This window comes from Jaculus jaculus, chromosome 10, assembly GCF_020740685.1.
Source record: "Jaculus jaculus isolate mJacJac1 chromosome 10, mJacJac1.mat.Y.cur, whole genome shotgun sequence".
In the NCBI taxonomy this organism is placed as follows: Eukaryota; Metazoa; Chordata; class Mammalia; order Rodentia; family Dipodidae; genus Jaculus; species Jaculus jaculus.
In genome coordinates, this window is record NC_059111.1 from 65,345,334 (window position 1) to 65,364,176 (window position 18,843).

The following is an 18,843-nucleotide window of genomic DNA, read 5'->3' on the forward strand; positions in this document are numbered from 1 at the left end:
ACACATGAGAGTATTCTTGAGTCATCTCCATGTCCACCTCGCTCTTCACACACACATGTAAGTCATTTGAAATTTATGTGTTACAAAACATCTCTAGCTATATACTGATGTTCAAAGTCAAGTGATGAGTTTTATTTATGTTTTGGGTGTGCGTGTATATTTGTACATGTTCATGTGATTATGGATGCGTGCATGTCACGGAATGTGAGTGAAGGTAAGAAAAGAGTTTTTTGTGTGTCAGTCCTAGCCATCCACCTCTTTTGAGGCAGGTTTCCTGGTTGTTCACTGTTTGCAACTCTGTTTTCCAACCTACCTGGTCCATGGGCTTCTGGGAAACTGTCCCGTCATCACCTTTCTTCTTGCTATAAGCACAATGGGATGCCAGAAGCCTACCATGGTTTCTGGCTTTTTTGTGGGGTCTGGAGATCCACACTCAAGTGCTTATACTTGTATGATAAGCGCTTTACCCACTGAGCCATCTTCCTAGCCCATATTTGTTTTTAATGAGATAAATTTCATCAGATATTTAACTACCATTGTTTCGCTTCTATGTACAATAAGTAAAACTCCTAGCTAGATTTCCTAGTGCCAGACTCACTAAAAAACGTTTTTTAAATTTTTGTTTAGTTTTATTTATTTATTTGAGAGCGACAGACAGAGGGAAAGAGGCAGAGAGACAGAGAGAGAATGGGCGTGCCAGGGCTTCCAGCCACTGCAAATGAACTCCAGACGCATGCACCCACTTGTGCATCTGACTACCTTGGGTCCTGGGGAATTGAGCCTTGAACCGGGATCCTTAGGCTTCACAGGCAAGTGCTTAACCACTAAGCCATCTCTCCAGCCCCTAGAAAACTATTTTTGTTACTATTTTCAGTATAACTTTTCCACTCAAGAGCAGCCATGCCCTTTCCATGGAGCAGTGTCATGTTGAAATGTTTGCCATAGTAGGCAGCAACTGTGACCTGCAGCAGAGGTTAGTTCTCAAGGTACCAGAGTGAGTCAAGGAAGCTCTGAACCAAGGCAGCTGCTGGGAGGTAACCAAAAGGGGATAATGAATGAAAGATCCACTAGGCAATGTTAGAGTTCAGCCACGATGGACTCTAAGAAAGACTCTCAAGTCTGAAGAACCAGAAATTCAAGGCTCTTTGTAGAACTGTGAGGCAGAAATGGAGCTGGACTCAAGAGACTTCCTGCTTCTGCTTTCAACATCCTGTCAGCTTTCTATTGGCCAGGCTCTGTACCCAGGGCTCAAGATGTAAATCCACATAAGAAATGGCCCAAAGTGTCAAGGATGTTACATCTCTATACGGAGTGAGTGATCTTGAGGAAAAATAAAAGAAGGTCCTGGGCTTGGGATCTACTGAGAGATAAGATTGACAGGCTTAAAGTATCACAGCCTTGTCCTGATATTCATGTGAGCTTGCTAAGTCCTTCTTTTTCTCTTCTTTAACCTTTTTAGAATATTCATGTTTGCCTGCTTACTTAACTAGTATACAAAGTAATGAGTTCCATTATGACATTTTCATCTATATGTATCACTTATATTTTAGTGATAGTCATTCCCTCATCACCCTTTCTTGTTCTACCATCCCCACCCTTTTACTCCCCTTCTTTCTGCCAAATGAACCCTCATACATTTGCATATCTTATGCATACTTTCTTAAAAAATATATGTTCTGCATAGAGAAAGCATGCTATTTGTTTTTCTGATTCTGGCTTATTTCACTTAACATGATCTCCTGTTCTATCCATTTTCCTGTAAATAGCCTTCTTCTGTATGTCTAAATAAAACCTCATTACGTATATAAGCCACATTGTTTTTATCCAGTTATCTATTGATTGGGCATCTAAACTGATCTAAACCATATCTTAGCTGTCATGAGTAATGCCACAATAAATATGGGTAGCCAGGTATTTCTTTGGTATTGATTGAGAAGCCACATATGTCAGCATTGTCCATTGCCCCTTTCCAACCTCCCCTTGACCAACCTTATTACTCTGTCAGCACTCTGTCTCTAAGAACAGCATAGATATGGATAGATAAGGGCAAGGATATCTTGTTAGTGAGCATTGTACATCACACAGACCTCCACTCTGTGTAGCTCTCTCCCTCTCAGATTCTGGTCTCCTGAATAAAGAGCATATCTTCATTCTCTTTGCCCACTTTTAAAATTATTTATTCACTTATTTGGTAAGGGAGAGAATGTGAATGGGTACACCAGGACTGCCAGCCTCTGAAAAAGAACTCCAGATGAACGTGCCACTCTGTGTGTCCGGCTTTACATGCACTGAGGGACAGAACCTGGGTTGTTAGACTTTGCAGGCCAGTGCCTTAACCACTGAACCATCTCTTCAGTCCATGGCCCACTTTTTGAAATTTCAAAACTTTTATCATCAGGTTTGTTTTTCTCCTTCCTGACTTTCTCATCTCCCTCAACACTGACTGAGTGCTTATTAGTGCAGACTTCAAGCCTACCCTGTCTTTTAATTCCAGACCTGTATTTGTATTGTCAACTTAACCTGAATGTTATTTCAAGACCTCAATGTAATATGTTTATAATACTAGTCAGATATCACTCCTCTATTGTATTTCTTCTGTCTTCTACTCAGTGAATGATGTCCATCATTCCATTATCTATGCTTAGAAAAGCTGAAAACCCACACATGAACCTTAAATGTCTCCAAATGTGTTTAGTATGCCTCACATATTATCAATGCATTGTTTGTTAATAAATGACTAGCGATTTACATCAAGAAGTCTTCATACATTTCAGGTCTTTCATAGTGTGATAGTACTCCCATTATTAAATTATTATTATTTTATTCCTCAGGACAAATGCTCAGATCTGCTGGGGCTGTCCCACATCTTGCCTTGACATTCACTTGGGAATGCCATGTGACTTACATAGCCAAATTTTTGGCATGTTTTGCTCTCCCTGCCTTGATTGTCTCCCTTTCCATCTGTCAACATGTATCCATCTCTTAGGGCAGATCCCCTTATCTCTTCTAAATAACACCCACTTTGACCACATCAGACCATGGCAACCACCATGCCAACCTTGGAATTCCTTTTGGGTCTACTAACAGAAGCTAACACCTGGATATGGACTTTTTCTCTTTCTTTGGTATAAACAAGACAAGGAGCCATTCTATATTCTAAAGATTCTCAGACGAGGTAAATTCCTCCTTGAGTTTTCCCCCAGGAATGTGTCTTTGAGGAGGAATTTATATTCTTCCTTTCTTCAAATGGAGGAATCTGTGAAGCTTCTGGTGATTTGCCATGTGTTCCCTTTTGTCTGACTTATCAGGACAGGTTGGAGCTGCTTCAGAACCAGATTGTAATAATCAGCTTAGCTCAGGATCCCTGTAATAACTAGCTAGTCTACCCTTCTTTTTTAGAACTTGCCACAAATATTTGTTCTTAATTTTGCAAAGTATCTAATTTGGAAGATACTATAAGTCTTTTTGCAATAAAGCAAAAAAAAAAAAAAAATCCCAAACAGACAATGTTCTTCTCTTATTACTTCATGATCCTCATTTTCCTATCTACATTGTTAGTGCTTGAGAACATGGCCAAATCTTTTATTTCTATTCATTTCTTAATATAGAAAGCATTAGTTAGGTCATCAATAAATCACTTTTGAAAGCCTATATGTTTTGTTAAAGGAAGCTAGGTTACCTTAAACTAAGGTGAACCTGTGTCCTCAAGGGGCAAAATTCTGACAAAGGGGCCCTTAGCACACATATGTCTGCCAACATGTTAATTATTAAAAAATCAAAGGAAAAACAAACAAAAGAAAAATTAAGGTAAAATTTTAACTGTTACAGTTTTTAAGAATAATACTTAACACAGACAAGAAGATGAACAAAATTGACAGCTCACTTCAATGGAAGACATTTTTCTACCACCTTAAGGGTATGCTGGGTACCTTTCTGATAAACACAATATTCAGGTGCTGCGTAATTTATTTGATTTTCCTTATCCCCATTTTCATTTTCCTTCCTTGCCCTTCTTGATTTTAGATAGCAAACATTAAAATTACCTTTTGATAAAACTACCTGTGTCAGTCATCAATTTCCACCCAAGAACACATTTTTTATATCCATTTTTTAAGTTCACCCAGGCAGAATATTTTAACTTTGAAAGAAACCACAAGAATGTGTTCATAAAGTCACATCCAGACTTGGCCTGTGTTCTTACTTCCTGCCCTTTGCCTCAGCCCTGCACCCGTCTTCAGCACTCACCCGCCAACCCATGCCTTTGGGCTGCTGAATATGTATTCCAACATGTGTGAATAATTCATGTAACAACATACACTTTGGGGACTTAAAAATTCACCCAGCTGACTGGCTTTCCTATTGTGCAAGAAGTGAGGGCTTAGGAAATCGTTTCTTTTACTTTCAATCAGTTTGGCTCTGTAAGCATCTGTGTTTTAATGATGTACTGCTACACGTGTTGCCTTCCTGACCTTCTCCTTTCCAACAATAGTGTTAGGATAGAAGTGGCCCAACAGACGATACTGTCTACCTACTTGTAACACTTAGAGAAGATCTCCCACACCTGCCTTCTTGGTAGAACCTTCATTTTATGTGTAATGTAACATAAGTTGTCCACCCCCACCCATAGCTGTTTTGTAGTCAAACTAATGTGAGCCCATCTTGACCAACTTTCTGTGACCTCTTAACTTAGCAAATAGTCCAGTACACAAAATAATACTAGGTTATTTTCATATGGCCACTTCCAATGTACTATCTCACCCCATCTCTCATTTACTTCATGTTTGTTTCCAATGTGACTTAGATGAAATAGAAAATATGAAGCAAATCTTGTACAAACCAGAAAGAATATCAGATGTACACTAATCTGAGCAGTAGTATTTTGAACTGCTGTTTTGAATTCTCTATACTGAGTCTCTCCACCATTAAAATAAATCAATCTACTATACTAATATTAGATACGATATAGAGGCATATTGTATTTAATGCCAGGAGACATAAGAGAGCAGAGCTACCAAAAACTTAGCCTAAGCCAGGCGTGGTGGCACACACCTTTGATCCCAGCATTATGGCAGTAGAGGTAAGAGGATCACCATGAGTTCGAGGCTACCCTGATACTATATAGTGAATTCCAGGTCAGCCTCGGTTACTGTGAAAACCTACCTTTAAAAACAAAACCAAAACAAACAAACAACAAACAAAATCTTAACCTGATTCTTTGAAAATATGTCTTATTCACACATGTGCACACATGCACACACATACATTTGTCTAACTATTACAATAACTTGTTATACCTGAAATCAATGAAATAAAATTATTAATGTCAGATTACCTCTGAACACTGGCAGTTACTAATTGGGGTATTTTAGAAATAAATATGAAATGGGAATCACAACAAAATATATGGGTCTAGATTTACAATTTGCTATGCATGACTTTCTTTAAAATTCTATATGTACACTTTAAAATTTTGTTTATATCTTGACAGATCAACAAAGCTACAGTGGAGATTTACAGTTTTAATATTTCAAAATATTTAAATGCAAATACTTTACCATGTAACCTACTCACGAGTGACATGCAGTTGTTGTTTTTTGTTTGTTTGTTTGTTTTTTGAGGTAGGGTCTCACTCTAGCCCAGGCTGACCTGGAATTCACTATGTAGTCTCAGGATGGCCCTGAACTCACGGCGATCCTCCTACCTCTGCCTCACAAGTGCTGGGATTAAAGGCGTGCACCACCATGCCCAGCCTTATGCAGTTGTTTTTTTGACAGTAAATTTGTAATAAATTGGGGATGGGGAAATTGCTCAATGGTTAAAGGTGCTTGCTTGCAAAGCCTGATGGCTCAAGTTTAATTCCTCAGTCCCGAAGTAAAACCAGATGCACAGAGATCATGAGTCCCTTTGTAGCAGCATGAGGCCCTAACATGTCCATTTCCTCCCTCTTTTCTCTTCTCTCCTCACTTCTCCTTTATCTCTCTCTCTCCTTGCAAATAAATAAATCATTAAAATATTTTAAAACACATAAATTGGTAATAAGTCAACAGAACTTGGGACTTCTGATAACACTTGACTTATATGTCCTTTTAGCAGTTCCAGGTACAACTAGAACCACACGTGTAGCTTCTTCTAAGTCCTTCATGCTGTTGCCCACCTCCTCCTTCCCGGGTTATATTAGCCTGTGATCAGCCTGACCCTTAAAGATGCATAGAATGTTTTTGTGTTTGTTTGATTTGCCTAAATAATACAATGTTGGATATGAAACAACTCAACCATAGTAGCAGTAGAATGGGGACAGAGGCAACCAAAACGGGGGCTCCTGTGCACCTGCTTGCCTCCCTCTACTGCCACATGATCATTCTAAGAAGAGAGCAATCCAGAAAGAAAATGGTGATTGAGAGAAGAGCCACCTCCATTGCATGAATGCCCCAGCTCAGTTGACCCTAACTGTAGGACAATCCACCCCTCTCTGCCCCACCAGCCTCAGCCTCAACATAAACAAGCAGGAAGCCAGAGCATGGCAGAGAATTGTCACAGCAGTGTGCTGCTAAAAACAGTCAGGTTTTCAAGTGGAGCTAATATTCATTAAAATGCCAGGGTGCAAAGTACTCTTCTTATGAATTAAGCAAAGCTTGTAGCTTTTTCCGTGGCTTTGAACACTCACATACTAGTCAAAACCTGTGAATTTGTATACATTCTTTTCTGTGGATAATTAGCCTCTTTATTGGTGGCGCCTCCTGGATTAGGAGGATTCCTCCATGCAAATAAGCTCTAGAGGAAGACAGTGCAACAAAGAACACCTTTCATGTGGCTTCAGTTCTAGGGAACAGGCTACATTTAGGCAGAGACAAATGCCAAATTCCTAGATTTCCATACCTTGTTTCAAATTGTTTTAAATCAACTAGTTCAATTAGGTTTCTACATTGTTTTAGCTAATGCACATAAGCAACAAACTGACCTACCATGCATATTCTGTTGAGAATAGATTACCCAAAGTGTCAATGTCCAATTTTCAACTTCTGGACCACAACAGACAGGTATAGCTTATGTAGCTATCATAATTATCGTCTTAATAATAGACCACAGAAGTTAAGATAAATACAGGATACTTTGTACATTGGAAGGTCCTCAAATTAAGTTGCAAATAAAAGTTTTCTGACAGTAGTACCAGATTTACAACACCTCTCTTCAGCCAAGAGAGTTGGGTTTCAGTTTGGTTTGTGAATTTTGGTTTATTTGCTTGTTTAGCCACTTTCTTTATATGGCAGAGACATCCATTATGTGTGGACCTCAAGTTTTGGGGTCCTTTGGTGTTTTTTTTTAATGTGATACTGTGGTCTCAAATTGTGATGTTTCCTGGAAAACTGGCTGGCTATTTATTTTAATTACTTCACAGTAACCCATGTGACAATTTTTGAGGGACATTTCCAAATTATTCATTGTTTATTGTTTTGGCCATCATTTTCTTCCCAAAAGGATACAGTTGCAGGGTAGTATTCCATTTGTTTTCTTTTTGTTTCAGATTTCAAAATTTTGCTATTAGTTTTCTGCCTTTCCCTCACCTACCCAGATAGTGTCCTATACCACATCACTCTTCCCTCAAAACATGTTTATGGTTTGGGTAAACGTTTCTTTAAGTGTGCTTTGAAAGCTGAGCATTTAAAATCAGACGCAGCCTCAGATAGCACACTGTTTGATGCTGCTAGTCACATTTTAACACAGATCTTTATACTCCCCAGCATGTTAGGACAGTTGGAGGTACTTGGTAAGAAGAAAGTAAGTGATATCAAGAAGATTACCATTGCATTCTCTACATGTGACTTTAGCACATATCTGATACCAGAAAGAGGAAGTAACCTCTTGTGAAATCAATTTAGGGGTAACTGGTTGGGAAAATATTTGTTTTCTGAAGTATATTCATTGTCAAGTCTGCTTATTTTTAGAAGTATAGTTACATAATCAAAGCTCAGTTCTAGAGGAGGTCTTTATTGTAGAATGTTACAGGATGTTGTAAACTTCTTTTTTTAAAAAATAGATTTTGCTACCTGCCTCTCTCATGCAAATCCAATATTCCTTATTCCTTCATTTAATCCGAGAGAAAAACTAGTACTACTTTCATAATTTCAAAGCTTTTATTAAAATTTATGTGGTATGTTTTGTATTATTATTTTAATAAAATACAATGTAAAATCACTAAAATGATTTGTTTTGTAAAATTATAGTATTAAACCATCAAAACATCAAGGAAGATTGATATAATTATAACATGTGCCATCAAACAACATTTTTGAAAAATAAAACTCTTACATGGCATATTACATTCTGCCCTTGTTGCAAAGTACCACAGCCCATAAGAACAACCACCGACTCGAGCTAATGGGAAACCTGGAGGTCAGAGCTCTATCTTTCCTATTACAGACAAGAAAACTAACATTCAAGGACATTAAGAGGAATTTTCCAAGTGCTGCAGTTTCCCACTTTCCCCATTACCTTTCTGGCTAATGTTGGCTTTGTTATTCCCTTATTTCCAATAATGTAATTATAGCCCTTCTCCCAAAGTCACCTGAACAGTCAGTGGACTGAAACCAGGTCCAGCTTATTTTATTCTACACTCTGAAGCACAGCCTGACTGTTAATTCTGCCTGGCTACAGGGCCATAAGCCATCTGAATTTTAGCATTTAAGAGAAAAAGATTTTTCTTTCTCCCACAAGGTGCTAAAGAACCCTACAAATGTGTGGTAACATCCTTACTGTCATTAATAACAGGCTTAAGAATGGAGAAAAACATTGTGACTATAATAGTTTTTGAATGGCTTCTGCAAGTCACTGTGCAGTTAGTAAATATTGGTTGGCATAAACAGGAAGGTAAAGAATAAAGGTAACAGCTCTAACCTTTTGTCAATGAGGACTTCAGACCATGTTGAAGGACCCTGGGTTGACTGTGAATCCAGGATGTGCTTAACTAGAAGACCTGAAAAGCAAAGCCACCTCTACCCCTTAACAACCTTCATGGCCTTGGGAAAGTTACTAACTTTCCTGAACTATAATTTTTTTTTCTGTAAATGCCATCTAGCTTACAGTGATTTTATGCAGATTAAATTGGACAATGTGTATTTAGAGTGTGGCCCACAACAAACCCTCTTCTGTGCCCTTCACATCTGTATGGGAGGTGGCTGTTCGTCTGCTTTGCTGCTCTGTTTGAGAGTCAGAACATTAAAATCAAGCTGAGCTGTGTCTAGATACAGGAGTATTATTGGCAGGGCCCAGGCAGCCTGATGAAATCACAGGGTGTTGTGGCTTTATTTCACTGGCGTGAGCCACACATGCACAGGTTATGAAGGGTGAAATTTTCCTTCGTTTTTCTTCATCACTCTGCTGATGCTAAACACGGCTTTGGAAAAGGAAACATACAGGTGAAGGGGCTTTTGTCTGGTGAAATTTGACTGCTTTGAAAAGCACTTCCTTCAGTCACATGCTGTGGAACAATATTTACTTAACTAAACCACCTTGAGCATTCTGTATAGTAAATTTTTAAAATCGTGATGCTTCTGTGGCTTTGATAGGCACAAAAGTTATTATAGGATTTCTCCTCAGAATGGCTGGTCATATTTGTTCCTGTACTGTTTCTTTTCAAAATTTGTACTATTCTAAGATCAGTGGTCATACACTAGGAGGCTATAGCAAGTTTGTGGCTCCAGAGTTTTTTTTCTTGATTTCAAAATACAAAATACTTAGAACCTGATCTTTTCAGTTTCCATTATGGAAATGTTAATATTTCATAATATATGTGTTTACCATAAAAGCATTTTATACTAAGCTTTTGAGGCAAATCTTTAGATGTTCACATTATCCTTGGAACCCAAATAAAATAGGATGATAGAATTCTCTTTATTGAATAAACTACAGTTAATACTCAAAATCGCAGTATAGTAAAATGACACCTACCTATGACATCTTAAGGCTGTGATAGAGGTGGGAACTTGTGGTTTGTAGAGGTAAATCCAGTTGCTATACTAATAGTGAATTCAATCAGTCATGGTCCAAACTTTTTCTACCTAAGAGTTTATCAAGCTAAACAGAGTCTTTGAAAACATGAGCACACTACCCTTTCCCAGGCACACTCACACGCCACAGCCAAGCATTAACTTGCATGGTGACTTAGAACAGAGCAGTCAGTCTTGGGGAGGTAAAGGGTGATAAAAAGCTGGAGAAGGGCATGAGAATAATAAATAGCATTTCAGTCAATACTATTAACATGAGAAAACTGAGCTTGTAGCATGAACAATGGCAATTATTTCCAGATGTTTAAAAAAATGAAGTCTCCACTATATACTACAATTTTGACTAAATTTCCAAAGAAAATCCTAAAGAAAAAAATGCAAGAACACTATAAAGATTAACAGGATAATTTAAGGGAATTAATATATCAAATAAAGATTACTCCTTGGAGAATGACTTGAAAGCTGAATGTTCTTTTAATTGACCAAGCATGCCAGATGGGTGGGTGTAGTGCTTGTTTCCATGTCTGCAACTTCGTATACTCACGTGTACCATCAGCTGGATTCAGGAGACAGGACACTGAGAACCCTCTTCCAAAAAATTACCATGTGTGTGTGTATGTCGATGACTGTGGGCAAGCACATGCCATGGTGCCTGAGTGGAGGTCAGAGGACCACTTTGGGGTCAATCCCTGTCTTTCCCCCTCATATGAGGCAGGGCTCTCTACTTTTTCAAACATGTATATCTCGGCCAGTTTGGACTTTTAAGAGAAATATGCAGTGTTCTTTAACAAATAGTGGCTGGCTAACTATAAAATCAAGAATCTGCAGTGACAATTTTTACTGACTTAGAGTTTAATATTAACAAGTGGTTAGTGAGCAACTCCATACTCTTTTTAATATAAATAAGAAAAATGATATAATTGTGCTATTTTCAGGAATTATTTGATATTCAAATTTTCTAGAAAAAACCTACTTTAAATTACCTAGTCCAAACAGTAAGAGGAAGAAAAAAAGCTAATTAAGTAGCCAATAAGCAAATAATTTTGTCTTGAAATAGAGTCGAAAATGGCATATCATAATACATACTTTAGTATAAAAGAACTACAGGGTAATAAAATTTAAAACTATAAGACTAAATTCTGTTTTTTCTGTTGATATTTCAATATTATATATCCTTTTGTAAATTACATTCCTTAACAGATACTTTTGAAGTTAAAAAGATTACACTCTAAACACACACACACACACACACACACACACACACACTGGCCCATCTAAAACCTTCTGTTTTGCTTCAATGTGTTAAAACTTTGTTTCCTAAAATTAGTGATTTTTCAATGTTAAGATGTGTGTGTGTGTGTGTGTGTGTGTATATATATATATATATATATATATGCTGAAAAGTCAAAAATAGCTACTACTATAACAAATTTTTTCACTATATGTAAATTGAAGAACTTTGTTTTTGCACTAATTTTTCTCACTTTGATTTTAGCATCTGTACTTTGGGCATTTTGCATCCACAAACTGCACATTTTGGGGGTTTGCTCTGATATTTGAAGCTCATTTCCTACCTTTGAACATTCCATGCAGGAGAGGACTGTTTGTTCTAGTGTGTTATTTTTCCATGACCTTCCCAGTTGGCCTGTGCAGGCATTCTGGAGAGCCCATGCAGAGCATACAGATAGCAGACTGGATGAAGACATTGTAATAAAAAAAAAAAATCCCATTGTTTAGATTTCTGTCAAAGGATATAAGAATACTTAATTTCTTTTATCTCTGGGGCTTTCATTATCATTTAAATTTCATTTTACATTAATTGATCAGGGATTAGTAAAGCCATTATGCAGAAATTAGAATAAGACAAGCCAGATGGAATGAATAATTCATAAGGTCCAATTACGTTTTATTTCTGGTGTACTTTCAAACTTCCCTCTGACTTCTGCGCTATTTTGATGTGACAATATTCGCTGGGAGTCAAGATTGCCATTTTAATTTATTGTATCCTCTGGAGTGGAAGCATTTGTATGCAGTAGAAGTGTGTTCGTTTTCCCCCTCAGAACTTCAACTTTTGGTCTTGGAAATCTTGAGTGATCCAGAAAATGTGGCAGTTACATCAGTCCACTTGGTTGGGATGAACTAAACCCATGTAGAATAATCAGGATCTTAGGATGCGAAACATTCACCTCTGAGAAGAGCTGCAATTCCTTTTATGATATTTACTCGCATTCTCCAGCCTCAGAGGAGCCCTTAACATACGAATTTGGCCTAGTGTTGGCCGGGAAGCAGCAGCCACCGCGGGCTGCAGTGACAGGCGAGGACCACGAGGTGGCAGGCGTTGCCTTCGCCGCGGGGCCGGGGCGCGCGGGATGCGGGCGCTGCGGAGCATCCATCCCCGCGGGGCTGCGCCGGGCCGACCACCGTGGCGTGGAGGCTCCGAGCGACTCCGAGCGTTGCCCGGAGAGAATTCCGAGCTAATGGCAGCGCTGTCCACCTGCCTGGAATGTCGCTTACAACTGTGTCTGAAACCGCCTCCCTCCGTCCCAGCCTCCCCCACCCCCAAGCCCCTTCAGAGTGCCACCCCACCCCCTGGTATTTATTTATGCCACTGGACAGTTGTAGTCACATGAAAGCTCCGGTTCACCTTCTCGGGGACTTTCATCTCGGGAAGTTTTATGACACTTTGTGAATGTGCAAAGTTTTTAATTAGGCTCTCTAGACAGCCCGAGGCAGCGGCAGCGCCACGAAGTCTTCACGGTCTCTCTGCTTTTACAGCACAACAAGCCCCTGTACTCCTTTGAAGACAATGCAGACTATGTGTACGACGTCATGTGGTCCCCCGTGCATCCCGCGCTCTTTGCCTGCGTGGACGGGATGGGGCGCTTGGACCTCTGGAACCTCAACAATGACACCGAGGTGAGCGGCGCAGGCGCCGGGCCGCAGGGCGGGGAGGGGGCGCCCGGGCGGGCCACTCGAAGTCCCTGCCTCGTCCTCTCGGGGACCCATGTGGACAGACCCGCCCATGGCTGTAGGGCTGCGGGCCCCCAAGCTGCCCTCACAGGAAGGAAACTGGCAGATGCATTGGCCAAAATTCAATTTCGCTTCATCCCTAGAACTGTGGCAGATTCTAGACAATTAAGAACCATTTTTCCCCCCAAATAGCAGAAAAAAAAAGATTAAGTGATCACATTTTTCAGAGCAGTGTTGAAATAGCTTTATGGGCAGACACTGGGGAAAGGATGCAATTTTAGATTGGGCTTTTAAAGGGGTCTATTTTATCAGTGTTCAATATTTATATAATTTCTGCTTTTAAAACCATAAAAGACACTTTTACATTTAGTTCTATCATCCATGTCCATTGAATTTTTTTTTTTAACCAAGGGAAATATTCCTTCTCTAAGATAACTAATCTCAAAGGTAGGTTTTACGATGGTGTCAAACTTTGAATATATATATACCAAATTCAAGTATTTTTCTTCAATTGGGACCTTAACATTTCATAAAATCATTCAGAAATGAAAAATACTATTTTTGAAACCAGTTATGATACATGGCTTTAAAAGCACGTTGTATATAATTGTCTTTGAAATTTTATGCCATCTGCCTTGTTCCTTGTTTTCAATCCCTCAAAATATTGAGGGGCAACTTCAAGGGCGCAGGCATTTGCTGCTGGTGTTGTTCAGTGATTACTGCATGTCCTAAGGTATTCAAATGTCTCTTCATCCTTTCTTGGGTTTGGATTCAGAGAATTCTCCATAAATAGAAATGGGCAGGTAAGAACTGAAAACTACATGTCAAGTACAGCAAGAGAAAGTTCTTTTGAAGTGTTCTGAGCAGGAAACAGCTCAGCCTTTTTAATTAGGAAGCCTACAGCTGCAGGACATGAAGGAGGGGCAGACGCAGCTACTGTATTTTTTGGGAGGGAATAAGGAAGTTTCCTCCAGGTTGTGTTATTGAGTCATTGTATTGTCAAGGACTTGGATACCTATAACTGTTGTCAAACAGTTACCATTTCAAAGGATTTTCATTGCAGTCTATTTTTCCTCCTGCTTCTAAGAGCTATGTGACAAGGAAGTTATGTAACAAAACATCTTTGAAAACAATCAAAAGGCATGAGTATGTGAAATACCCATCATCTTGGATGTTGAAATGTTTATAACATTATTGCTTTTAATAGAAAGATGTTATTACCTTACCTTGTAATGATTTCCCCAAGTCTTTCATCACTGTTGATTAAAATCATATTGCTCCTATTTGCTGGAAGAAAGTCACTTGAAACAACTAAATACAAACACTTTCCAGATTGAGTCAGGGGACACTGTACCAGAAACCAGGCTAAGCAGAGGTGATGTGGAGGTGAAACCCAGCTCCACTGCAGATGAAGGGCAGAGTATTCTACAAGCTCTTGAATACTGCCTAGAACTTTTTTGTTGTTGTTTAATCTATTTTTTAGAGAAAAGAGAAAGTAATGTCTCAGCATTGCCACCCATAATTTTTCCCTTCTTTTTCTCTAGGTATCAAGAGACAAGTACATAAGAGTTTTGTAGTTAACATTTTTTAAAAAGAGCCATTGCTGGTCAGGCAAATGGCTTAATTTTATCACCAACGTACTTCTGCTTCCACAACAACAGAGATATACTGAGTCTGACTTGAGCCCAGTACTGATCTTAACACTGTGAATTATTCACATCAATTCATCTTCTAGAAATTGAGGAAGATTTTATAAATATATGTCAGATGAGAAAATGGATTTGGAAGGAAAAGGAAAGAAAGAAAAAGAAAAGAAAGTTGCAGAATTTCCAGTGCCGTCATCTATTTTGTTTTTTATTGATGTTACCACACTTTTAAACCAAGTTGTCCAAGATATCCCAATACAAGCGTAGTTAATATCTGTCTACCGATCTCACTGGCACTTCCACCACATAGTAATTTATGTTATATGTCTTGGTTTGCAATTAAAACAGCTTTGTCATAAAATAATGTGAGTATATTTGTGAAATCAAAGTAGAAAAGTAAGTAGAATATATGGATTATTTTTTATTACAGATGCTTCACCTTTTAACATCATTACCATTCAAATTATTACAAATATATTTTGCCACTTTCTTCACTCATTAAAACTTTAGCATATACTATACACTATGCTAGTTCTTTGTTTTTGTTTTTACTGTTCTAACATTTATGAACAGAAAGTATTTTAAATGTTTACAAAATGACTTCAGATTGCTATAGTACTTTTACTCCAAGTAAACAGAATCTTAATGTAATGGACATTATTTTAACAATATGAAAAGGTTGGGTTTTTTGATTGATTGATTTTTTTTTTTTTTTGCTGTGTTCATATGAATCCTAAATTTTCTTTAGTTTTTAGATTATTCAAGACAAAATCTGATGTAGAATAGAATCCTGTATCTAAATGACAGCGTGAAAAATGGACTCTGAAGATTTGATATCTGAATCATGGATTTGTTTTCAGGCCAGCAAACTAATAATGAGGAGTATTGACAGAATTATAGCCCATCTAAATTCACATTGGCTTAGTGTTTGCTAGGCTTAGTTAAAAATTCAGACTCTAGCTTGCACAGCAGGTACCTTTATTGTAGAAATTGTGTATTTTTTAAAAATAAATGAGCCAGGGATTTTTGTTTTACATTTTTGTTCACAATTGACATGCAATGATTTAAGCAGGTGAAAAGAATTTTTATTGATCTCAAGATGAAGTTTAAACATAGATCTTACATACGATGAAGTTTTTATTGCTGTTTTAAAGATAGGGATTGGCTCAATAGTTTCATATACACAGATGGTTTCAATCGTGTGAGTAACAGAACGGGGGGTGCTAAGTCATAGTACATGTCACATTTCCATGTTAGAGAGACATGGTTATTGGGCACAGGTCTCAAACAGTGCCTGGAGATGCTCTCTGTGGCCCTAGTGTCACCATTTTTTCAGGTTTTGTTTTAACATATACCATTTTCTTTCTTAATGACACGTTGTCATTTTTTATTCAACATTCTTCTATAAGGCTCAAGAGATCTGATCCCTCTATCAATTATAAATTTCCAACGTGGAAGACAAGAGTGCATACAACTTCTAGTAGGCACAACTGCGGACTCACTCAAAATCCTTCTTCTAAACACTTTCTTATAAAGAAATAGTAACACTGGTTTATTTTAATAGTGATTTTACCACAATTATCAATGTTTTGAGATTTACAGTGTTTATTAAAGGAGACATAGATGTTTTATATACCGGATGGCTACATTTTAACAGGATGTCACCCTCTGGACGTTGCCAGTGTTATGGACCATTTCCTACACCTTCGTATTGCCAGGAGAAAAGAGAAGGAGAGAAGGAAAGGAGGGAGGAGGAAGAGGAAGGAAGGAAGGAAGGAAGGAAGGAAGGAAGGAAGGAAGGAAGGAAGGAAGGAAGGAAGGAAAGAAGGATTGATTTTTGGTCTACATGCTCTTCTGATCATTTCCTCCCTGATGAGGTTTAAAAGGATGCTCTCACACATACATACATACATGTATACATGCTAATGTTTTTCATGAAATCTGATTTTATTACAGTGCACTCTTCCCTTGCCTTTTATGGAGCCTTAATCTTGGTAAATCCTGAGCTCTGTCTCCTCCTAGACATTAATACAGGACCTGAGGATGAAGAACCACATTCAGTACTGTGCTTAGGTATTGGATGTACACCCAAAAAAGTTCAGAAAAATACTTATGTCACTGCTCACTATCTACTGCAGAAAAGACTCTCCTTCCTTCTCTTTTTGTGTTAAAGCATCTTGCCTCTCTACTCCTTAATTCAGTGGAGCGTGTGATTTAAGAACAATAAGTCCTTTTCACTCCTACACAAGGGATGCATATTACTTCCCGCACATGAAGGCAGTGGTGACTCATCAAGTTAAACCTTTCATTGTAGCTTCATATGTTTAAATTTATATTCATAGGTTGTTTTGTGTGATACTCATAGATTGCTTTGTGTGTGTGTCATAACCTTTTTGGTAGGTTCCAACAGCAAGTGTGGCCATTGAGGGAGCGTCTGCCCTAAACCGTGTTCGCTGGGCCCAGGCTGGCAAAGAAGTTGCCGTGGGAGACTCAGAAGGCCGCATTTGGATCTACGATGTTGGAGAGGTACACATTTGTTTGGGAACAAAGGATTTTTTTGTTTAAAGGGTAGCTGTTTTTTTTGCATGTGTAATCATGTTAAAGACCTAGAGAAATTATTGACAAGCCCTTCTGGGCCACAAGAACTCTCTTAAGTGAGTGTATAAGTTTCCATTGACTTCCATGGGATTGTGGCCACACCACCTTGGGGCCCAATTTGATTTGTTTTTCCATGCTGAGGACACTTTTGTTAATGAGCCCCACTGCTTTTCTAGTGTTGTAGAAACCCCTGCTTCCAGACAGGCATGGTGGCCCACGCCATTAATCCCAGCACTCAGGAGGCAGAGATAGGAGGATCGCAGTGAGTTCAAGGCCACCCTGATACTCCATAGTGAATTCCAGGTCAGCCTGGGCTAGAGTGAGACCCTAACTCGAAAGACAAAACAAGAAAGGAAGGAAAGAAGGAAGAAAAAGAGAAAGGAAAGAAAGAGAGGAAACCCCAGCTTCCTGGATGAAGCAAGGTGCTCTGCACAAGTTCCGTGAGCAGACAAAGCTTGCTAAATTCGTCGTGTTGACATTAAACGTGTAATTTACTGTGAAAAATCAAGTTTGGGCTAATTGTTATATTTTAAAAAAATCATACAAGTTCTCTTTAACAAACGTGCAGCCAATTAACAGGCCTGAGATTAATTAGAATTTTGTATGATTTCAATAACTTGCCTCTCTGGTATGTCTTATTACATAATATGTAAAGTGTAGTAAATATCATCATGTGTCAAAGAGAGAATACTACAACTCTTATTTTAGAAAAATCTTGAATTTTTATACTACACTTAATGATATATTGCCAATCAACTGTACTTTATGCTATTTTCTATCATTGAGAAAGTGTTAACAAAGCCTTTATTTCTGGTGAGGCTAAAGAATGTTTTTCCTTAAAGACAAAGAAAATGCCAAATTTTCAAGCAAAACAACTAGGAGTGTTGTTTGAAGCTACTTAGGCATAATTTGAATCTAACATTTGCATTCCAGAGGGAAAATATACCACATTTGTATGCACAATGTCCGTGCCTGGGAAGAATTCTGTGACTACCTGGTGGATGAGTTTAGCTGATCACACCGAGGAGGGTTGTTTATGGTCTCACCAATCAGTATCCTATAAATGTGACAATCCCAGATGGTTTCTTCTGCAGTGGAACTTTTGATGGCTTATTATAAAATGTGGTTTTCTATAGTTGATTATGCTGAAACAAGCTAAAGGATGCTTTAAACATTCAACTGGGCACAGAAACTGAATGACTTAAGAGATGGGGTTTTCTATCCTAACATGCAAAACTCCAAATTAAACAACCAGAAGAATCTCTTTGCTCTACTGTATTTCACCAGACACCCTCCTCCCATTCATTACTCCCGATGCCACAAGAGAAGTCAGGGAACTGTGACCAAGACTTAATACTTCCCCCAACAATGGTGAAGATGCAAATGGTCTGGTGACTACTGGCACAGCTTGGGATGGGAGAAAATGTGTCCCTTTGAGTTGGAATTATTGCCAATAGTTTTACAACAGTCTTTTCTGCAATGAGTATTCTTTGTATATAATGCATTTTTCATAGTCTTCATCCAAGTAAATTTAAACAGACATCCTTTGTTCAGTCATTTCCTAAAGCATAAATCAGAGAGCAAAGGAATAAACAAAGTTTCTTTTTGCTTTTCTCTCATTCATTTTT

At 38.4% G+C, this 18,843-nt stretch overlaps 1 protein-coding gene across 6 annotated transcripts in view; it reads left to right on the forward strand.

Annotated features, from left to right (window-relative positions):
* Dync1i1 (dynein cytoplasmic 1 intermediate chain 1) overlaps window positions 1-18,843 on the forward strand; it is a 316,826-nt gene that overhangs the window by 281,273 nt on the left and 16,710 nt on the right. For all 6 annotated transcript variants that reach the window (XM_045160369.1, XM_004656201.2, XM_045160367.1 and 3 more), the window contains 2 exons: window positions 12,777-12,917; window positions 17,018-17,143. In XM_045160369.1, the coding sequence (XP_045016304.1) occupies window positions 12,777-12,917; window positions 17,018-17,143 (267 nt within the window). The remainder of the gene's footprint in view (window positions 1-12,776; window positions 12,918-17,017; window positions 17,144-18,843) is intronic.